The sequence below is a fragment of the Carlito syrichta genome, unplaced genomic scaffold, assembly GCF_000164805.1.
Source record: "Carlito syrichta isolate Samal-C Ts95f unplaced genomic scaffold, Tarsius_syrichta-2.0.1 Scaffold302231, whole genome shotgun sequence".
NCBI lineage: Eukaryota > Metazoa > Chordata > Mammalia > Primates > Tarsiidae > Carlito > Carlito syrichta.
The window spans coordinates 843,307-867,772 of record NW_007246327.1 but is presented as its reverse complement, the minus strand read 5'-3'; the positions used below and the strand labels follow the sequence as shown (position 1 = coordinate 867,772).

Here is a 24,466-nt window from a genome sequence, read left to right as displayed (position 1 = left end):
TGTCGAGGCTGCAGTGGCCAGGAGTGGCCACTGCACTCCAGTCTGGGCGACAGAGTGAGACTTCAACTCAAAAAAAACAAAAATAAAAATAACCCCTACTTAGGGATTATAAATTTCATAACTAAGTACTTTTTCCAAGATCAAAAGAGACTGAGCACATTCAGGGTGGTATAGTCATAGAATACAGTACTTTCTGAAATGAGACCTCTTTAAAAGCAGCCACATTACTGAAATAAGTTGAGATTACTTATAAGCACATTATAGGAATAAAGTTGGTTTTGTAACTTTAGTACTATCTTAATTAAAATGGTATCTGTCCAGACATTTAGGGGTATACACTTAACTTCAAGGTAGTAACTTACTAATCATGAATAATAAAATGAACAAGTGATACCTTGAATTAATTTCCGCCCCAGCATTAAGCAGAATCTTAATAATATTAACATATCCACCAGATGCAGCTAGACTCAGTGGTGTATAATCAGACACGTTCCTATGTTCTTTATTTGCACCTCGAGCCAGCAGTAAGTCTACCACCTACAAAATAAAATATGAACAGAAAACAAAGTTTACGCCAAAGGCTCAACTTATGATGAAGGAAGCACAAAGAAATAGGACTTACAACTTTCTCATCTAAAGATCTGACATCCTAATAACATTTCATTAGGCCCTAAATATTAAAATACCAGCTCTAGAGAAACTGATTCAATTTCATATCAAGGAATTCAGAGCTTTGAAATCCCAATTATGCCAAAATAACAAGGTGTTATCCTTTCCATTCATCAATTATTGGGCAAGGAATTTGCATCTAGTATGTGTTAGAATGGTCCAAGCCTGTAATCCCAGCATTTTGGGAGGCCGAGGCAAGAGGGGATTTTCTGAGCCCAGGGGTTCAAGACCAGCTTGGACAACTTGGTGAGACCTCATCTCTACAATATATCAAAAAGTTAGCCAGGTGTGGCAGCACGTGCTTGTAGTTCCGGCTACTTGGAAGACTGAGGTGGAAGGATTGCCTGAGCCCAGCAGGTCAACCCTGGGGTAGCTGTGAGTGAGCCATTGCACTCCAGCCTGGGTGACAGAATAAGACTCTGACTCAAAAAAAAAAAAAAAAAAAAGAAACAGATTCTTTAAAAGGGCATTAATATTCCCATTAAACTTAACAAAAGCATCCCATTCCTCAGAAAATATATGGAGCATGTCAAAACACATTCAGGGCCGAGCACCAGTAGCTCATGCCTCTAATCCCAACACTTTGAGAAACTGAGGCAGAAAGATCACTTGGGGTCAGAAGTTCAAGACCAGCCTAGGCAACATAGTGAGACCCCGTTTCTACAAAAATACAAATAAATAAAATTTATTTATAAATAAAATTAAATTTTTAGCTAAAAAATAAAATTAAAAATAAAAAAATTTAATAAGTAAAATTTTAAAAAATTAGCCAGGCATATTGGTGCATGCCTGTAGTCCTAGCTATTCTGGAGGCTGAGGCAGAAGGATCATTTGAGCCTAAGTGTTTGTAATTACAGTGAGTTATGATTGTACCACTGCACTCCAGCCTGGGTATCAGAGGGAGATGAGACCCTGTTTCCAAAAAAACCAACCAAACAACAAAAAAAAGTGCAAGTTTTATTCATGTACTTAAAATACTAATCACACATATTTTAAAATATAAGCAATTTTTAAAAAACATTAACATACCTCCTGGCGTCCACCAGAACATGCCAATGAAAGTGGAGTATCCTTGGTTCGTTCAGATTGTGCTTCTATATCCCCACCTTTATCCAAAAGGATTTCAACAACTCCAACATGTCCTGCTGTTGCTGCCAGGATCAGTGGTGTGAAACCTAAATCAGAACATAAAAATCTCAAATTTGTGTTTATTTATTTTAAAGTCACTGTTTTCAATTCTCTATTATTTTAGGGGGGAAAATAAGCCTTCAGGACAGATACTGTAATTAACATAAAACTGTTCTAAACCCTATTAGTGACAAAAACCCAAACACCTGATAAAAAAAGAAATGTTAAATGAATAAAACCATTAAGGTTTATATCCATAATAAACTGTGATGTCTCTGTACAAACTACCTTTGGATTAAGGAGAAGGGCAACCACAACTTGGTCTACTACTTCAATAATTATCTATAGTCTAATTTTTGGAAATTTGGCTCTGTAGTTTAATGAACCTGAATATTCCTAATTGAAAAATGCTTATCCTACTTATCGATAAGATGGTCTAAGAGCTATTTATGGATAATTTAAAAAGCTACAATTGTTTTCTGATGTAACTAAACTCAGATTTTATTTCTAACTGATATTTCTTACCTTTTTTGTCTCTGTGCTCAATTTTAGCATCCCGTGCAATGAGTACAGATACAAGTTCTTCATGACCACCTGCACAAGCTAGTGTTAATGCTGTGTCATGATTGCTCTCAGTCTAGAAGAGAAAAATAAGCAAGTTGTTTAAATAAAAGGGTTATCAACTGAAGGGCAAATAATATTTCTTTTCACAACGAATGTACAATGATAATTTTCATTTCCAAAGAAAATCAGAATATGCAAAATAAGTTTAAGCAAAGGGATCAACTCACATGTGCATCAATGTCAACTGAAGGATACACAGGGGGCATAGATTGGGAAGCCACATTGCTTGGAGTCTGCGAACAGGATTCAGGTGTAAGACACTCTGTGGTCTGAGAGGAAATGTTTGAACCAGTGGGCACTCTGCTACTCACAGCTGAAAAACAATATTCATATTGGTAAATTCCACTTAAAGAGTAAGGTTGTTTATACACAGAAAAACACAGAAAACAGAAATTTCCATAGAAGTAATCTACAGAGTAGTTAAATCACAAGCTTTAAAATTAGATAGCCTACATTTGCACACTAGTTTCAATGCTAACATTCTAATCTTGGGCAAATAATTTCACATCTCTGAGCCTCAATTTTCCTTATATGTAGAATAGGTATAATACTAATACCTGCCTAGAAGGTTGCTAGAAGGATTACTGAGATAATACAGGTAAAATACTTAACACAGTGCCTGCTATTTAGTGTATATATAATACACGGTAGCTTTTTACATTGTCAACAGGGAGAAAAAAGTTTCCAATAAAAAAATGAAAGGAGTTTTATATTTCAGTTTGTAAAAGCCAATTAGATACAAATATCCTGTGGACAGTGCAAAAAAAAAATGAGGGGAGAAAGAAAAAAGGGGAATAAGTTACAATATTTCTCACATACACAGCAGGTAGTATGTGTCTTTAAAATAAAATTCAATATTTATTTTGAAAATTTGCTAAAATAAACCAATGTCTGAAAGTTAAACTGTTTTTAAAATGAACATTCAAGCTCTATTTGGAATCCCAAATTTGGTGTTTAAAAGCTGAGTTAACTGAAATTATGTATCTTTTATGTCTTGGAATATTTCTTATGTTTCATAAGAGATGGCGTTTAATCCACAGAGGGGGAAATAAAAGTTATCTCAGAGGGATGTTGTGAGTAGTCCATGAGACACTACCTATAAAGCATTTAACACAGTGTTTGGCACATGGTAAGTGCTCAGTAAATGTAACTATCAGATATCTTATAGGATTTTTATTACTGTTATTCAGTGTATTAAAAAATAAAGATATTACTATTCACTCAAGAAAAAATATATAATCATTAATAAGATAGAAAAAGTTAACAACACTTCAGTGATAGCAATAACCTTATATTTGTACCCAGATGAAAAGTCAATCAAAAACACTCAAGAAAAATAATTATTTTAAGTGTTGAAAAATGTTTTCTCTCTAGAATTTTGATATGACTAGATCCTATTCAAAGATACTGTTCATAACAAGTATGAATGACTCAGTTGTCTATTACTAGTTTAAATAACTTAATAAAGTTTAAAATGCCCGCATCTTAAGATGAGCTACTCCCATCTTGTCCACCAATATATATAACCACCTTGGCAAAGTAAATTTCTGTAGCTTCTGTCACCACATAAATAACATAATTTAACTATTTAGTTACAAATAGGAATGATCATGTATTTCACCTATAAGAAAATGCAAAATGGAAGCAAAGATTTAAAAAGATTTAAAAATTTTGTCCTTCAATGAGTTAAAAGCAGATAGTATTGTTACACCTCCTCAAAATAGCTGGTATGTTTGGAAAACAGTTCAGAAAAAACAAGACACTAAAGATTGATAATATTATAGAGCTTTTCTAATAGTAAGACTCTTAACAGTGGTCCCATAATTATTAACATATACTTTAGTAAAGAACTACTTGTCTATCATTATTTCGTTTATTTATATTATCTTTGTTATTAAAAAAATAGGTATTTTAAAAATTTAAATAGCTTATTAGAGCGCTATGCTAGGATGTGATGCTATAAGAGACTTCTTTACACAGATGGCTTTTTAAAAATACTTTTGTGCATTTAACAGCTCTGTGACCAAAAATGTGTTACATCAATAACTGTACATATTTGTACTATATTTTCCTAGAGGCATTTTTCTTCCTTGTAATAACAATTAGAAACATTTCATAGACAGCAACTTTAACAGGATAAATTACAAATGAGAACTAGAAAGTAGCAAGAGGTTTAAAAGGTGCATGTGGAATAAAGGTCATATTTTTAAAATTATACCAGAACTATGACATTTTCATAATTTCTAAAACATTTCCTACCTCTGAATGAAACACCTCTAAAAATAACTAAGGCAGACTGCTACCACAAAGCTCAATATATAATTCAAATTACATTTATACACTATTTATTTATTTATTTTAGAGATAGAGTTTTCCTATGTTGCTCAGGCTGGTCTTGAAATCTTGGGCTCAAGTGATCCTCACACTTCAGCCTCCCAAGTAGCTCGGATTCCAGACTTGAGTCACCATGCCTGGCAATCTATATACTATTCTAAAATGAGGTGTTAGAGGAGCTAGGTGCAACACTCTTCTTGACTCTTTATCAAGTTGAAAGACAGTTTTATAGGCAATATGGAAAATAATAATAAATCTTATTTTAAAATCTCATAATACTAGGTATACATAAAATGTTATAAGGTTTTCATAAATGTAATTACTATAATCTGTTGTATGTAATAGTAACTTTATTAAATAATTGTGTAAAGATATATACATAAAATACTAATGTCAATTAAAAGATATTATTTAAATACATTTTACTGTAAATCCCCTCAAAATAAGAGGACTTTCTCATTTTGTATTCTTAAGCCTACATTGACTATCACAGATACTTAAAGCAAGATATTTTAAAAGTGCAATTTGTTTTAAGAGAGTCTATTAAGATACCAATGACAGTAACAATGTACTAAAAGGTCAAAAAACTATATTAAAACTTACATGTACATAAAATCTTAATATAAAAATAAGGAAAATTATTATTTAGTCGAATTTAGAAATCTAAGGAGATAATACTTTAAGATAAATCAGAACTTTTTTTTTGAGTCAGGGTCTCACTCTGTCACCCAAACTCAAGTACAGTGTCACTACCACATCTCACCAAAGCCTCAACTGCTTGAGCTCAAAGGATCCTTCTGCCTTAGCCACCCGATTAGCTGGGACTACAGGCACACACCACTATGCCTGGCTAATTTTTAAATTTTTTTTGCAAAAACAAGGTCTTACTATGTTACCCAGGGTATAGAAAAAGTTGAAACATATGCTTATACATCACAGCTAAGGTTCTTAAACCTGGCTGAACTAAATTTGAAACTTGACACTTACTTAATTTCCTTAAGCTTCAGTTTTTCAACTGAAAAACAGAGGTGGGAAGAGGACTTACTTAAATGATTATTACCAATAGCCCAAGAGATAAAGTATATAAAGCACTTAGCACAAAGCTTATTGCATGGTAAGTACTCAATAAATGTAAATAGATATTAGTTGATTTTTAACCAATCTCCTTACTATATTATAAATGAAATTTTTACTAAACAGTTCTAGATGGTAAAAGCTATTTTGAATTTCTTTAAATTGCTTTAAATTTCTAGACATTTGAACTTTGAGAATCACTTGCTACTGTGGTAACTGCTAAAAGCCCAGCACTCACTTTCAGAAGAAAAGGATTTGAGGAACCATGCTCCTAATCAAGCGTTTATATATATGTATATATATTCTGTCTGGGACTATATCACATATGACACAAGTAAGACTATACACTAAAAGGCTAAGTTAGTCAGCTAATCCAGTTACAACATTAATAAGATATGTACATAAACAACTCATTATCACAACAAATATTTTGAGAGAACAGAAATTTTAAAAATACTCCTATACTTAAAGAGTGAAATTTATTGCTATTATATATAGTCTCTAAAATAAAATTTTAAGAATGTAAGTATTCTGTCCTTTATTAAATATGAGGTTGAAAACTAGATTTAATTTAGGTAAAATTAATTACATCTTTGGACTACTTTATAATCACACCAATACATAACTATATTTTATAACTGTAGACTTAGATATTAAACCTAATTCACTCTTGTCTAATTTCTTTTACCCTCAATTAAGAAAATTAAGAAACTTGGATATAGGAAAAAAATACTTAAATTTTAAGACAGGTTCATCATCTTCAATAAAGAAAAATATAATTATTGCCATATATTTCAAAACAGACAACTGAAAATTTTTATATAAAGATAATTTTTGTACTTATTGGCTGATTTAATTTTTCAAGCCCATTATTTGATTGGCTGATTTAAAAGTTAAAAGTTATTAATAAAAGAATATTGTATGATGTGGTAGGTATTAATATCTAACACAAATTAAATTTTATATAATTAAGATATATTTTAAGTCAATTTTTTAAAGTTTCATGTGAACTTTGTAAAAGACTAACTTAACAAACACTTCAGTGAAATAAAAAAAATTTGACCTTCCCTATAAGAACCATATGTAAATATTACCATAAAGGTAACAGCTACAAGTTTCCTTTAGCGTTATCTCTACATTCTTTTTTTTTTAAGTTCTAAGTTATAACTGAATTGTTGAGTAATATGTGTTTAATAACTAATTAGGAACATTATAATATTAGTTACAGAACCCAAAGTCTTAATAATATTATTCCCAGTTCACCAGTTTCATCATTATTCATCTTATTTCACACATATCTGTTTTTGCCCAGATGAGAAATCAGAACTATAAATTGACTATAAGAGTTTATTCACAATTTATAACAACTTTTAATGCTAATGATACAAAATTAATTTGTGGCTAACAGCTAAAAATATAAAAACCCAAATTAAAGAATAAAGAGCCTACCTAACTCCTTAAAACATTTCCTAGCATTTTAATTTTAAGGAAATGAAGACATTCCTCCTCCGCAGAATGAGAACATACATACTCAGAGGAGTTTCAAAGGCATTATCACAATTCTATAACCATTGGAAGTCATACACACGCCCATTAAAATTCCTGATTTAAGTAATCTTATTCCACATTTTAAAAGATTCAGTAAAGATTAGGAAGACTAAAGGCTCACAAAAGAAGAAAGGAAACTGAGATAGCATAATTGGGATGGGAGGAGGGGAGGAGAATATGACAAGAGGAAACAGACAACAGTAAGGAAAAAAATGTTGCAATCAAGAGACAGAGGACTGGCCTGCCTTTGAATATCACTCCAGCTACATCTTAGTTCTTGGTCTTCATCCACTGTCAACAGCCATTCTGGCTGCATTTCTGAACTGGGCTCTCATGGAGGTGATACATTCACCAGCCATCTTTAGGAAGGTAAATGATTAATTGCACTGTTTTCCCACTGCTGCAAGGACAATGAAAGGGAAAGTAAACTTGTGCACCTCATTTCATATCTAGTTGTAATTTTCCACACAACAATAAACAGAAACATATACTTTAAGGTTATTAGGCCTTTTGTTTTTTTCTGTATGTGTATGCACGCACGTGTGTGTGTGCGTGTGTGTGTGTGTGTGTAGTGTGGCTATGTGCTTTCATCAACAGAGTTAATGTAAAAATCTCAATATTCAAATCATCAAGTGATGATAATTTCAATGAACTTTAATCTTCTAACCACAAATTAATGTGAAATGCTCTTTTCTCTGAATTTATTTAATTGATCTAATAAAATTATAAAGAAAAAGCAGTATGATTTAAAATTATGATTTCCAAACATGAAAATCACTCGCAAAAAAACTTAAAGTATAATCTTATGTAAATACCTCTAAAACCTACAGAGAAATTCTACTTTGAGATCTCCTACCCAAGACACAACACAGGGTGGTTTCAATATCAAAGATGTAAAATAAAAGATTATGGACTTTATTTCTTTGCCTTTGTAATGTGACAAAAAAGAAGAAGGGGAAACACACTTTTGTGTGTTAGTGCTGTTAAGCTTAATTAAATTCACTTCCAAAAGACCTCAAGAAATGAGTAATTTTACAAAGGTAGTTCTAAAATGGAAAAGTACAAAGTCCGTGTTTTTGGAGGGGTGTGTAAAGAAGTTGAGCACACAGAGTAAAGAGAAATTGTTACAGATATATTTCTTAACCCACCTGCTATCAGGTCATCAAGAGTGTCGGTAAGCGTCTGGGCTGGAGTTGCAACCATTAGTCCATCTGGTTCTTGAACTAATAGCCCCTGATCATGTCCAGTAATAGCAATCTGAGGCTGTCCTACAATCTGTGGATTACCTGATACTTTCTGAAGTTCAAGAGAATTTGTCCCATTAGAACCTAAGTCACCGGAAAAGTTACACTGTGGAGATGATAAAGGCTGGACTGGGACAAAATCAATTTGTTCTGCCAGTGGTGGAGACTGTTGCTCATCATCAACATCATTATCTTTAAATAAGACTGTGTCAACCTGAGGTAACTCTGAAAAGTGATCCTCTGGGAGACTACCATCTCCTTCCCCTTCTTGGAAGACTCCTCTATGAGAGCACTGCTGGTGTAGAGACACTGTGTCTTTCTGACCTTTGGTTTCCAAGTATTCTTTGGTAAATTGCTGCTGTGTTTTCATCTGCAACTGCCTTTCCACCTTCTGCAGTTCTTTCAATATTTTCTTCTTCTTCTGGACTTGCTCTTCTCTGTTCTTTTTAAGTTCTTCTATCTTATCTTTGTTCAGAGGTTCACCTTGAATTAACTCCAAAGACTTAAGCTGTGCTTTTTCAATAGCACTAATTCTTTGTCCCAGTTCATTCAGCTTGCCTTCAGTCTCCTCTACTATGCATTCCAAAGGCTGGTATGGGTGAAAAGGTGGCAGTAGGTCCTGATCTGCTACCTGCAGGGAACTGGACTTCTGCTTGGATGTACCTAAGCACATGAAAAATGTTTGAAAAAGTGCCATGCTAAAAAAAAAAGAAAAAAAAATCAGCCTCCCCTCCCCACACACACGGACCTCCCTCCCAAAACCCTTATAACGAATACTGCAGAAATGAATGTTCAAAAGTTACACCAGTGTTAGGTAGATTAAAGCATCTTATTTTGCATAGCACAAATGGGGATGTTGTTAATTCAAAAAATGTGAATTTTTAAAAAATCTGTTTTTTGGGTGGAGATTAGACAATGGCAAGGAAAAAAGGAAAACAAACAGACAAGAATCTCAAAATTCTGCTGATTAGATTGGAATTTTTAAAGAACATCAAACCTGAAGCAGTATCAAAATAGTGTTCAAGATACCAGTAATGGTAGCTTAACTACCATTTAGAATAATTGTTCTTTTAGCAATATTAACTGTGTATGTAAGGCTTACTAAAAGAGACCAAAACTTATAGATCAAATAAAGGAAAAAAGTGTTTTTCAAGTAGTCAAAATATTTTTCTTCTTAAATATCATGTGAAATTAGTTTTATCAAGACATATCTTTTTAAAATGCTCATTTAATAAGTCTTTAACACTTCTGTACCAGACTACTATATTAAACTTATATCGCAAAGGACAATTATTCTGAGTTTAAATAAACCCTTCAAGTAAAGTCTGTCTGTAAGAGAAACAATGAATGATACTAGGAAAAACTCAGACCTCCCATATAGGGTTACTCACATTGACAGTGTATATTAAAAACAAAGGAAACATATTATTTTAAGGTTTTAAACTACTCTTAAGTTAGCGCCTACACAACAAGTCATCTGAAAAATAATTGTCAATATTAACAATCCTTACATCTGGACATGACATGGAGAAAACATATTTTTTTGATGTATAATAACTACTCTGAGATAAAACAAAGCTTAATCCTATTTAGGAAGAACTAGGACTATTCAGCAACAAAAAGAACTACTGATACATGCTACAGCATGGATGAACCTCAAAAACATTATACTAAGCCTAAGAAGCCAGACACAAAAGACCACATACTGTGCAACTCCATTTATGTTAAATATATATAGAAAAGGCAAACCACAGAGACAGAAAGGAAAGTAGTAGTTGCTTGGGGTTATAGTGGTGAAAATGAGGACCGATCATAAACAGGCTTTAGAGATCTTTTTGAAGAGATAGAAATATCCTAAACTAGATAGTGGATAATTATACAACTCAATAAATTAACTAAAACTCACTGCATTGTACTTTTTTTCCCCCTTGAGTTGGGGTCTCCTAGAAGGCTGGTATGCAGTGGCAACAACCTGGCTCACCACAGCTTCAACCTCTTGGGTTCAGGTGATCTTTCTGCCTCAGACTCCTGAGTAGCTGGGAATTACAGGGGTGCACCACCATGCCTGGCTAATTTTTTAAATTTTTGATAGAGACCAGGTCTCACTACGTTGCCTAGGCTGGTCTTGAACTCCTAGGCTCCAACAATCCTCCTGCCTCAGCCTTCAAAAATGATGATATTATAGGCATGATAGACTACACCTGGCCATGTTGTACATTTAAAGTAAATTAACTTTATGGTATGTATATTAAACTACAATAAAGCAATTCTTTTTTCTTGAGTTGGAGTCTCACTCCATTGCCCAGGCTAGAGTGCAGAGGTATGCTCATGGCCACTCCACCATCAACCTGTTAGGCTCCAGCGACCTTTCTGCCTCAGTCTAAGTAGCCGGAACTACAGGCACAGGCTACCACATCCAGCTAACTTTTTTATTTTTATTGTGGAGATGACGTCTCACCATGTTGCCCAGGCTGGTCTCAAACCCACGGGATCAGGCAATCCTCTTGCCTCAGCCTCTCAATGTGCTGGGATTACAGGCTTTAGCCACCATACCCGGCCGATAAAGCAATTTTTTAAAAAGAAAACACTGGGTAAAAAATAGTTACCTATTATTTTAGACTGCAGTCAATATGTATGAATAATATAGGTAATTTGGGTTGTTTTAAGATGAAATCATCCAATGTACCAAAAAATGATTCAAGTCCAAAAGGAAAAAAAATCACCCATTAGATGTTAAAATGTTCTGAATTGCAAGAGGGTGACAAAACCACTGAAGAAAGTAAAAATCAGATATTCATCTGCTTTTCTTGCTAGGAGATCTCAGAACTGTAGGTAGCTCAAACATACGCAACATGTGTTACTACTGAAAACATCTAAGTTTTTCCCCTAAGTCTTTACTATCTAAGTCTTTAACAAGGTAAGAAGACCACAGTTATAATATCACTGTAATTACCTTCAGAGGCTTAATAATTCCTTAAAAGTACAATTCAGCAAAGTGTATTATCTATATTTAATTTTGTGTTTCTATCTGAGCAAAGTGATAGAGAAATAAAATACTTTAGTCTTTCAAGCAAAAGTCGTTTTTGTGATTTGTGAGCTAATTTTATGACTATTTCCATAAGACCATATAGGAGTTCATATTTTGATTTACAGTATTTGTTTAAAGTGTCCAAAGACAATCAATAGGTAAGAAAAGGGAGATAAATGGCCACAAATAACAATGTATACATACACTAGCACAGCAAGGAAATATTCAGTCATGTTATAAATTCAATGACATGAGAGTAGAGTAAATTTAGAAGTTCCACAAAGTCTCAGGCCAGGAACAGAGACTCATGCCTGTAATTCCAGCACTTTGGGAGGCCGAAGCAGGAGGAATGCTTGAGCCTAGGAGTTCAAGACCAGCCTAAGCAACACAATGAGACCTCATCTCTTCAAAAAATGTTTAAAATTTTAAAAAATTAGCTGGGCATGGTGGTGCATGCCTGTAGTCCTAGCTACTTGGTAGGCTGAGGTGGAAGAATCACCTGAGCCCAGGAGTTTGAGGCTGTGTTAAGCTGTGAATCCCACTGCATTCCAGCCTGGGCAAAATAACATGATCCCATTTCAAAAAAAAAAAAAAAAGAAGTTGTTCTGCAAAGATGGAATGCTCCTTTAAACATCATCACTTCTACACATCCCTATATGTGCTACATAATTGTAGTTAGATTAAGGAAAACTAGGTAAGACTTCAACACTAACCAGACCGGCTGGTAATTATGTTATGACCATGTTGGACAGTCACAGATTAAAATTCTTTTTTTCTTTTTGATAAACGGTTTCATTCTGTTGCCCAGACTGGAGTGCAGTGCCACAACCACAGCTCACCATAACCTCAACCACCTGGGTTCAAGAAATCCTCCCACTTCAGCTTCCTGAGTAGCTAGGACCACAGGCATGCACCACCATGCATGTCCAGCTAATTTTTTTTTTTTTCTGGTAGAGTATAGCTAGAGACTTGCCATGTTGCCAAGACTAGTCTTGAACTCTTAGCCTCAAGTGATCCTCCCACTTTGGCCTTAAAATCTTTATAAATAGTAAGATGATCCAAAATAAGACTAGAATTTGAGGTTTGGTAAGATTATTAAAAGTAACTTATTCAACTGAATAGACAAACTGTAAGTCCAAAACATACATAGCCATAAAAATGGAAGATGGTGAAAGTAATAGACAAAAAAGTAGTTCTTCCCAAAATATCCAATGGCCGAGAATTGCCTAGATATGCATCAAAGCACTAATACAAGCTATAAAATTAAGAATAAACCAGGTTGGTGAAAAACAGGTAATGTCACTTAATTATTACTAGAAGCTGAAGCCACATCTTCAATTTTAGGTAGAGATTATAACAAGTGTTCTTTTACCAACAAAGTTGTCAACAGGTAGTAGGTAGTATTATAAGACACCAGAAAATAAGAGTTCCAATTCCTTCAAATATTCTACTGCCAGATACAAACAAATCTATCCACTGGTACAACTGAGTGACACTATAAAGTACTATTTAAAAATATAAGTAGGGCAACCCCTTCAGGTCCCCTTCCACTGTGGGAGCTTTTCTGTCGTCTCAATAAATCCTGTTTTAAAAAAATAATAATAAAATTAAAATATAGGTAAAGTCACCATCTTTTTGGTTTCATTTCTATCCTAATTCCTTTGCCTCTTACTTTTCCTCCATCCACAAAACTAGAAAAAGTTTGTAGTAGAAGTCTGTAGTAGAGATAACTTAAATATGGCCTTTATTTTTTTATGGGCAGTGAAGGAATGAGGTGGACATATAGTTGCCAAATATTTAGTTTACTATGAAAAAGAGCTTAATTCTCTCAATTATTTTTGCATTTAAAATGATTAGTGCACTGTACAATAAAAAAAGAACAGTGGAAAAAATATATGATATACATATAGATCTAGACTGGGTTTTATGTTTTCTTGAATCTAATTAATTTTTTTTTTTTTGAGTTGGAGTCTCACTCTGTGGCCCAGATTGGAGTGCAGTGGCCTCTCCTGGCCACCGCAGTCTCGACCTGCTGGGCTGCGGCGATCCTTCCGCCTCAACCTTCCAAGTAGCTGGAACTACAGGTGCGCGCTACCACACCCAGCTAGTTTTTTTGTTTGTTTGTTTTATTGTAGAGATGAGGTCTCACCAAGTTGCCCAGGCGGGTCTCGAACCCACAGGCTCAGGTAATTCACTCACCTCAGCCTCCCAAGGCCTGGGATTACAGGCTGAGCCACCGAGCCCGGCTTGTCTAATTAAATGTAAACATTGTTCATAATTCCCTTGCTTTCATTTTTTTTTCCCCCACTCTGTCAGCCAGACTGGAGTGCAGTGGCCACTCCCCGCCACCGCAGCCTCGACCTGCTGGGCTCCGGCAATCCTTCCGCCTCAGCCTTCCAAATAACCGGAACTACAGGCGCGCGCTACCACGCCCGGCTAATTTTTTTTATTTATTGTAGAGATGAGGTCTCGCCAAGTTGCCCAGGTGGGTCTCGAACCCACAGGCTCAGGCAATCCACTCACCTCAGCCTCCCAAAGCGCGGGATTACAAACTGAGCCACCGAGCCGGCTTCCCTTGCTTTCTTACATCAACAAACAGCACTCTACTACAACAATTTTTAAATAGCATTCCCAACTGAGTCTCAGAAGATAAGATTGACAAAATAGAACTGAAAATAGCACAGTGCATCAAATGTAGTGGAGTATTTATTAACTAACAGAATTGTGTTTTGATAACAAGTATAAGATGTGTCCTGGGTCTCATATAAAATGTTTCTTATTGTGGTCATAGTCAAAAATGAAAGCAATTGACCTAAAGGTGACTCATTTTTCCCTTATAGCTAAATATTTGTCTCAAAATTTCCCAAACTAACAGTACACATTTATACATCTTTAATACAGCAATCTTAACCCAGGTTGTCCAAATATAGAGCATCTGTGTTACATGCTAACAAATAAATTAAACCTTCCTCCTTTTACTATAAGCAGTTATATGTTAAGAGATATTATCAAATGTGGGCAAATAAACCCACATAAGCATGATTACATAATGAAAACCAACTAAAGAATTATAGTAGTAAAATAGTCAAAAGAATATGCAATATCACTCACTGAATAAACGAATTTTCTATATAATTTAAATGATTTTACATAAAAATGTTAGAGGTTTTCATGTTACCCACTCCAAAAACAACTCTAGAATATAAAGCAACATGTCAATTTAATCCTTACTTTACATTTAAACCTCTTGATCAACTTTTTAAAACATTTCTTTAATCACGATGTCTTTCTTCTTAAAATTCTTAACAATTTCCTTGTGCCTTCAGAATAATCTATATATCCTTAGCCTGACATTAATTTATTCAACAAATACTTGAACATCTAGTACAAGCAAGACATGGTGGACCATATAAAGATTAACAATATAAACCCTGCCCTTAAGGAGCTCACAGTCTAAGAGGGAAAATAATAACCAAAAAAATTCGTACATAGCTCAATAAGGGGACTGTAAAGGATTTTCATCACAATGTTGTCTGTGGTGGTAAGAAAACAGAGGCAATTTGGGTGCCTATCACTGGGAGAAAGACAAGTAAACCATGGAGGATATAAAGGGTGAAGCACTATGCTGCAGATAGAAATAATCTAGGTACAGACACATGAGTAGGTCTTAAAAGCAGTGCTGAGTAAAATACAAAATGGGATCTATAGCACAATACCATTTATGTACATTAAAAATGCACACAAAGTAAATATTTTATAAGAACTTATATGAACAAAAGAATATACATATCAAACACTTTAGAATGATTGCCTATGGGGGAAGTAAGGGAATGGGAAGAGGAATAAAAGGGAATAAATAAAACAAGAGAGGTCATGACAACACCTAAGGTCCAAAGGGGAATGGAGTGAGCAAGAGTGACAAGAACCAAAGGAAGATCCAACAAAGTACTGTATAAGTTCAGAAAAAGAAATTACTCCTCAAGAGGGATTGAGGGTACACAAAAGGTGTTTTGTTTATTTTGACATTATTTTAAATGCAGAAGATCAAAATGAGTTTTCTCTTTTGGAACCTCTACAGATCCAGTTATAGCAAATAAGCTAGATATAAAAAGTGGCTGCAATCAGCAAATTTATTTACAAACTGATTTTGGAAAGGCACAGGATTTACATGACTTGTGTATCCCTTCCCATTTAAATATTTATAACTACAAGTAATAAGGTTAAATAATGCTAGAAACTGAGCATATCACTCTCACTTAATTTCATATTTTGTTTATAGAGGTTGTTCTGAGGCATCTGTTAGATGCCGCCTAGAATGTCAAATCCCTGAAAACCTACAACAGACAAGTGAGATAGTTGTCTAAATCAGGAGGATATGAATCAAGATGGATGGAACCTGTACAAATAGTATACATGAGGCATGAAATAAGACAATATCTGAGTAGGACATATTTCAAACACATGGGTAAGATTTAAGGGCATGAATACATTTTAAAAGGATGGGGATACAAGTAATAATAGGATTTATTAAAAAGAGACAGGAATAAAATGTTAAAAGAACTTGAAAAGATGACTGCTGGAAAAGGAAGAGACCTAGAGAATAAGAACGCTTCGTCTATCTCTAATCACATATACTACACAAAAGTAATATACGGACTTAGAGGAAACAAAAACAAAAGGATCAAAAAGTAATTTCAGCACTCAAGAGAACTTTTCTATAATCATAAAAGAACTGAGAAAAAAATACTATATATTTAAGACAGGTTTTCCTATTTATTCTGATAATCAAGTATGTGCTTTTAATATCATCAACTGATTTTTCTTAATTTATAATAAATATTCTATGATATGCATGATTTATACTAGCATGACATAATGCAATGCATTATCATAGTTGGATCCAGCATAAATAGTTGCTAGGTTGACAATATCACTTGGTTACTAGTAATGACAAGTCCCTAAGTGTCTAGATACAACTGTTAATTTTTTCCTCCCTTAATAAATGAGTAAAATAAAAGACTTCTTAGAAGGTTAGTTTATTTTTATACTATTCAGTAACTAATAAATATCAAATAAAGAAAATAACTAGATAGTATAAGATAGTTCAGTAAGCAAAAATGATTACTCACTTGAGTATCGACTTAAAAAATTACTACCCAAACATTTCAGATTACTTACATATTAAATCTAAATTTAAAATGTTTTATTTCCTCTCCTCTCTGAATCCATCTGTCTAGCATATTTCTTGGCTATTTTGTGGCTTTGTGCCAATATTTGTTAAATGATTCTTATTTACTACTGAACAGTTCTCTGTAGGACTCAGTCAAACAAAAACCAAAGACAACAAAAACAGAGGCATTGCGTTTTATATTTTACTAAAGTTTGTCCGTTAGTTTTGATGCTTAGATTCCTTCACAAGTTCAATTTGCTTTTTAATTGTTAAGATTAAAAACAGCAGGAAGGTTTTCAATAACTAGGTGTTCAATGAAAAACTACTAGAATTAGCTCAAATCAGAGAGACTACAGATATTTCACCTCTTAAATTAATAGTTTAAAAATCAAGTAATCCTTGGTGAGGGCCCTTAATACTTTAAATTACTAAAATTGGCATAATTTAAAAGCAGCTTCTGTTTGTTGCTATAACAGTTGCCCCAACCAACTTTTCTCAAATCTTAGTATTAAAGATTACACATCTCATTGTGATTTCAATAATCTAGGACTTAATTATCCTATATTAAATGAACTATGTTCATAAATTTGTTTTTATATAGTTTTAGAAATCCTACATATTGCTCATTTTCTTTATTTCAGAGAACCCAAATATTACAACTACAAATGACTATCAAGTGAAGGTACATTTATACATGAAGATGCTATTCATTTACAAATGAAAAGATAGCAGAAAAACATCAGAGTTCATAAATATGAGTCCTTTAAATAATGTACACTCCTTTTTAATAGTCACTTGGATATTATTTTGATAGTTATCTGTCCAGGTTCACATAGTGACAGATGGTGAACCACTATATTAAGCATTACATAAATGAAACTTACTGTAATTTTTAAACTTCTCATTCATTAATTGAACTGATGTCACAAAGACTTAACTAGAGAGCAAACACATTTTCATTCTTCATATTATATACTATTGTTTAGTTAAATACTGAAAAATGAAAACTGTCCAACAAATTTTTGCTACTTTAATATAATCAAAAACTTGTTTGTTTCTTAAATAGTTTCATCTCTGCCAGATGAAAACTACATCTAGCAATATGAGTGTGTCTGTGTGTGTGTGTGTGTGTGTGTGTGTGTGTGTGTGTGTGTGTGTTTTAAGGCAGGATCTCACTCTGTCACAGCTCAATGTAGCCTCAACCTCCTGGGCTCAAGCAATTTTCCCACCTCAGGCTCTTGAGTACCTGGGACTACAGGTGTATACCACTATGCCTGGCTAATTTTTTCATTATTTTGTAGAGATGAGAACTTGCTACGTTGCCTAGACTGGTCTCAAATTCATTCCTGGGCTCAAACAACTCTCCCACCTTGGCTTCCCAAAGTGTTGGGATTATAAGCATAAGTCACTGCGCCAGTCCTAACAGGAAAACAATTAAAAGTCATTTTTGCTAGTACTTAAGTCTTTCCTATTTTAAATAGTCTGTAAGACTATTTGAATTTAGTTGAATTCTTTACCTCAATTAGCTACAGGTGCACAATAACTGCACCATTAAAGTACATTCTGAATTTATTAATTAGGTAAAAAAAATTCTTATTTTAAGAAAAATAATTCAATAACTAACCTTTTTGTACACCTAAAAGGGCAGAAGAATTCTCTTGCGAAGTTCTGTCAGGTTCCTGGGGAGGTACAACCATGGCAAGTGTATGCATTGGTACACGTGGAACCTAAAAAGTCAACTCAGAAAAACATCTCAGATCAACGAATAAAACAAAGGCCCATAAATGAAACAAAGATCCTGTTTTCATATACCACCAAATTCAGTCCTCAGGATATCTTTGCAGAAAAGAATTTAGAACTTCACTAACTTAGTATACTCTTTATATTCTCTCCATAATTTAAGGTAGGTTTAAAAGTTACTTTAATAAATTTTTAGTACATATATCCTGGTTACCTATACTTTTCCTGGTTTACAAAAGTCACTATTTCTAGAATAATACTGCCGTGAGCTGTATTAAGGGAAAGCTTTCTCTTGTTTCAAGATTATGCTTAATGCACTCATTAAAAAAAAAAAATGAAAAACCCAAAAAACCTAGTTGTAGTAAGATAACAACTTGGAATACTTATTTTATATTTAATATTAAGTGGTTTTGAAAACCACTGTTTTCAATAACTAAGACAATGAAAAAAATTCCATGTACCTTCAGAGAAAATAAATCTTAAAGAATTTAGGATCATAATTTTCTCAATATGAAAGAGAAAACAGAAACAAATCCATTTTGCTTAAAACTAATTTTAAACAAAAACTTCCAGTCAGTTTGAAGAATATTTACATTAACAAATAAACCCCATTTTATTTTACCTGAGACTGATCTTGAGAAGGTGGGGTGAGCTGAGACACATCTGCAGTAGGAACTGACAGAACATTATTTGGATAATCCAATAGGTAAGAAACTACATTAGTATGGCCACCCTTTGCAGCTTCAATGAGCATTGTTGAGCCATCCTGAAAAAGAATTGACACCAAAATTAACTCTTTGTAAATTTACTCTTATAATCTAATTGATACACATGTTTAGTTTCACAGCAGCTTATATAAAATCAAAACTGACTTCAACAGTAATAAATATTAAGCACTAAGAGACTAAACATATATATCTTTATGACATATACATATTATTTGTTTACTTATTTTTAAATAGAATACCTTGAGTCGGTGAGTAGGGTCAGCCCCATGAGCCAAGAGTAGCTCAACAACCGCCAGGTGACCTCCTGCACATGCCAGCGACACTACTGTATGATCATTATTAGCTGTAGCCCTATTAACATTGGCACCTTTGAAGAAAAAACAGCAATCTTAGCAAAGGTTGGAATCAAGCCAGTTCACAGTCAATATCATTTTAAAGATTGTTTTGAAGTACAACATAGATACAAAAAAGTATACAAATCATAAGTGTATAGTTTGGAAATTTTTCACCAAGTGAACACACCTGTGTAACCAGCACCCAGATCAAGAAACAGAACATTATCCACATACCAAAAGACCCATTTTGTGCCCCCTTTCAGTCACTACCCAACCTCCCAATAGTAACTACTACCCTGACTTCCAAACTAGTTTTAGTTTTTAAACTTTATATGAATGGAATCATACAATGTATTCTTTTGTGTCTGGCTTCTTTCGCTCAATATTATATTTGTGAGATTCATCCACATTGTTGCGCGTAGTTGTAGTTCGTTCATTCAATATCACTTTTAAAATGGAAAATCTAGAAGACTAAGATTAATAAATATATACAGGTTAATGTAAGCATCAAATAATATCAATGTATGTAACTCAAAACGTTTCAAAGGTATTTTTTATCGACTTCTAAAAAGCGGCAATATAGCCAGGTCTCAAAGTAGAGACAACAGATTTTTTTTAAAGCAATATTTAAGAGATATATAATTCTTCATATTGTGTATTTTAAAAGTCAGGGGGGATCTGGACATGAAGATAAGAGCAGATTATACAAAGATGTTATTTGAAAGTCTATTTACTAAGTTGTTCGATAGCTTTGTATAGTGTGACCTGAAAAAAAAGGCTAAATGCAAAAATCTTCTCAGCTTCTTAGCTTCTTTTTTGATAAATTATTTTTACCCTCTGGAAAATATAAGTGGTTTTTAGTTCAACAACCTTTAATAATCCCAAACTTACCTAGGAAGCTAAGACTATAGAAATATCCATTCTTCCTTTTTTCTTAATTCAACTTGTTTAAGAGAAAAATAAACCAATGGTTGAAACTACTATTACTAATTTATTTAATTTTCAGAAAATATCCAACTGAATCTAATCCTAACTTGCATAAAAGTACCTTTTGGGAAAGGTAAGACACAGCAATGAGCATCTTTACATTAGCAACATGAGATTGTTTTAGAGATGATAGGATTATTTAAACCAAGAAAGGATATAATCAATGTGTTCCTATTTCTAACAAGCCTGACTATATTTTTTAGCAAGCTGTTTTCGTTGTTTAGTAAAGAAGCATAAGAAAACTCCAAAAGTTATCTATCTATTTATTACTCCTGTGTAGTTGAGGTAGCTTTTACAGACTATGTTATAAAGAGTATTATGTAAAGATATGCCTTACTTGGCAGCAAAAATGAGATATGAAGAAAATAACACTAATTTTATCCAATTAAAGAAGAAAACAAGTATATTTAAAGTGATAAAATCTCACCCTGCATTATGACACCCTGCATTTTTAGTGTCACAAAATGTCAGAATTCTACTGGAATATGAACATAAATTTTTTATTTTAATAACATGACACCACCTGAGTGTATCTTCCTTGCATTTTTATCATCCTATCTTAGGATCTTTCATCAGATGCCAGAGTACCTCTAACACCATACAAAGAGGCTGACCCAAATGAAACTGCTTACATTATCATTTTTGAGCCATAAAATGACAATTTTATATGATTCAACAATTTTATATGATTGGTTCAACAGCATTTTACTTTTCTACAGTAAACAGTCTTAAACTAATTCTTCATCTAACAGTTGAAATTCTTTGCCTAAGTAAATATATTATTCTAACAATAGAATTTCAGGGATTTTTAAGTTTTAATTTCTTTTTTTAATTATAGAGATATGGGGTACAAGTCAGGATTAACTACACAAGCAGGCTGCATGCAGGTGAATTTTGGGCCACCAACAGGTCCTCAATTCCCCTGGTTTGGAACCAGGTACCCTTTGTGTTGTTATATGCCCTCCTTTCCTCTCCTGGCAGTGTCCAAGTGACTGTTGATCCTTCCCTTGTGCTAATGCGATTAAAGTTCGGGATGCACTTATGAGTGAGAATATATGGTATTCAGTTATTTGTTTCTCTAAGTATGATGATCTCCTAACAATATAATTTTTTTTCTTTCTTTTTTTTTTTTTTTTAATCAGAGTCTCACTCTGTCACCCAGGCTGGAGTGCAGTGGCATGCTCACAGCCACCCCAGCATTGACCTGCTGGGCTCAGACGATCCTTCTGCTTCAGCCTTCCAAGTAGCCAGAACTACAGCCGTGTGCTACCATGCCCGGCTAATTTTTTGATATATTATAGAGACGAAGTCTCACCAAGTTGCCCAGGTTGGTCTTGAACCCCTGGGCTCAAGCAATTCTCTCTCCTTGGCCTCCCAAAGTGCTGGGATTACAGGCTTGAGCCACTATGCTCAGCCAACAATAGAATTTCTACAGGACTATGAAAACAAGACCCTTACAAATTCAGTTAATTCAACTGTACCACAAAAAGTGCCACAGTAGCAGACCTTCTCTCTGCTCTCCAGCCTCATCTCCAGCAGAACTGCCTTATCATTAACAGTTAAATATCTACTTAATTACAGCTGGACATTTTACATTTGGTTTTTCCAACTTCTGTAAGCAACCATATGCTGTTTGATAAAAACTTGAAACTCAGAATAAAGAAAATTCCCAGTAAGCACTTCCCAAACTCCATGCTTACTAAATAAAATATAACAACAAAAGACTAGAACACAAAACTTGTACTGTAGGTTAAGTAGCCTTAACACAAATTACAACAATTTTGGAATTTTTTTAAGAAACAGTAGCCTCTTGAAAATGATCACTTGCATTTTTCTTTACCTTTGCTAATAAGAAACTGCACAGTGCATAAATGACCAGCTCTTGCAGCTTTCATCAAAGGTGTTCTTCCACCTTCAGATTCATGCTCCTGTTAAAGGAATGGAGAAGATAATCTATCAGTGCCAACTGATTAAATACCAATTTTAAACACATTACTATGTTATGAAAAATAATAAGGATTTAACAAACTTACTCAGTGTAGCCACTTATACCACTTACCTCAATTCCTCTAATGTAGCCACTTATCCCACTTACCTCAATTCCTCCAATACACATAATCTTCAGTCCACAGCTTTTGATAGTATAGCTTTTTTTTTTGAGTTGAAGTCTCCGCTGTTGCCCAGGCTGGAAGTGTAGTGGCACGCTCACGGCCACCACAGTCTCAACTTGCTGGGCTTAGGTTATCTTTCTACCTCAGCCTTCCAACTAGCAGATGCACACCATCATGTCCAGCTAATTTTTGTGCACTTTATTGCAGAAACAAGGTCTCACCAAGTTGCCCAGGCTGGTATCGGACCCCCCAGGCTCAGGCAATCCTCTAGCCTCGGCATCCTAAAGTGCTGGAATTACAGGCTGAGCCACCATGCCCAACCGATGGTATAGTTTTTTTAAGGGCAAGTTCAGTTTTACATACCAAACAATAAACATGAAAGATAATATTATGTTTAGTTTGAATCCCAAAGAGAAGTAACTGTATTTGTCTAATTCTAAGTTTAAAAAGATGTTTTCCTAACATTTATCTGAACTGTGAAAATGGAACCTTAGTCTTATGAGGTGATGAGAAGTAATTCTTTGTTTATTTTTTGTTTTGAGTTGGGGTCTCACTCCGTTGCTCAGGCTAGAGCGTAGTGGCACGATCACAAAGATCACAGCTCACAGCAGCCTCGACCTTCTGGACTCAGGCAATCATTCCACCTCAGCATCCTGAGAAGCTGGGAATACAAGCTAGTTATTTTCTGTAGAGAAGAGGTATCACTATGTTGCCCAGGCTGGTCTTGAACCCCTGGGCTCAAGCAATCCGCCTGCCTCAGCCTCCCAAAGTGCTAGGATTACAGGCATGAGTCACCACATCCAGACTAGAAGGATCTTGATCTTATATCAGAAGCCAATAAAAGCTCTGCCAAAGGATGGAAATGAATTTCTAAAGAAAAACACTACAGTATTTTAGGAGTAAAGGACAAAGAAAAACATACCAATGGGCAGATTTTTTTAAAAGTAGAAATTAAACATGAATAGCCAAAGGCAAAAAATACAGTCTTATAATAGCAGAAAGACTGTCATTCTTTCTAGAAAGTTTGCCAGCAAGAAAAATGATAAAACAGCTTCTAACCATGCCTCACATTAAATGCACCTAAAAGGAACTTGTTTGTACAGCAAGTAGTACCGTCTATTGGAAAAACCATGAACTCACTACATTTACCTCAGTATTAAAATGTAGATGATAAAATGTAGACTTTTCTATGAAAAGTTCTCTCACCTATTCCCTTTTGCTATGAATGCAAACATGAATCTTTGTTGTTCTGGTTCTCTTTTGTTACTAAGAAAAACTTAATAAAGAATAGTGATTAATTTAAGTTATTTCAGTTATACTCTTCTAATTAACTCCCATAGTCATTAAGTTAGCATACAATCAATTTAAAAATAGACGCTCTCTCAGTAGAATACAACCTATTCTATCTACAACCTATTAGAACTGCATCTGATCTACAACTCAAGCAAAATAACAATAAGAAATAAGAGTAAATTATCAACCCAATGGAAACCTGGCAGTAAAGTAACAAGGACTGCACTCCAAAAGAGTTTTTAAAAAATCTTGCAAAGTAGTATCAATCAACCTCCTATAAAATTAGTTTATGCTTTGACTTTTTAATTGTTATACATATTAATTAGATAACAATCTTTAATAACTCTAAATTATAGAAAAAGAAACAACTGTGGATACTGTCAAAACAATTTGGCTTTAGAATGGATCTTGAACTCACATTCAAATGTAGGTAAATCTAACATTCTTGCAATT

At 34.0% G+C, this 24,466-nt stretch overlaps 1 protein-coding gene across 4 annotated transcripts in view; it reads right to left on the bottom strand.

The window, feature by feature from the left end:
* Nucleotides 1-24,466, bottom strand: part of LOC103258466 (ankyrin repeat and KH domain-containing protein 1) — a 125,880-nt gene that overhangs the window by 22,324 nt on the left and 79,090 nt on the right. For all 4 annotated transcript variants that reach the window (XM_008056130.2, XM_021711398.1, XM_021711399.1 and 1 more), the window contains 9 exons: nucleotides 22,450-22,537; nucleotides 19,527-19,654; nucleotides 19,182-19,325; nucleotides 18,444-18,546; nucleotides 8,526-9,284; nucleotides 2,589-2,734; nucleotides 2,323-2,434; nucleotides 1,699-1,844; nucleotides 395-537 (listed from right to left, as the gene is read on the bottom strand). In XM_008056130.2, the coding sequence (XP_008054321.1) occupies nucleotides 395-537; nucleotides 1,699-1,844; nucleotides 2,323-2,434; nucleotides 2,589-2,734; nucleotides 8,526-9,284; nucleotides 18,444-18,546; nucleotides 19,182-19,325; nucleotides 19,527-19,654; nucleotides 22,450-22,537 (1,769 nt within the window). The remainder of the gene's footprint in view (nucleotides 1-394; nucleotides 538-1,698; nucleotides 1,845-2,322; nucleotides 2,435-2,588; nucleotides 2,735-8,525; nucleotides 9,285-18,443; nucleotides 18,547-19,181; nucleotides 19,326-19,526; nucleotides 19,655-22,449; nucleotides 22,538-24,466) is intronic.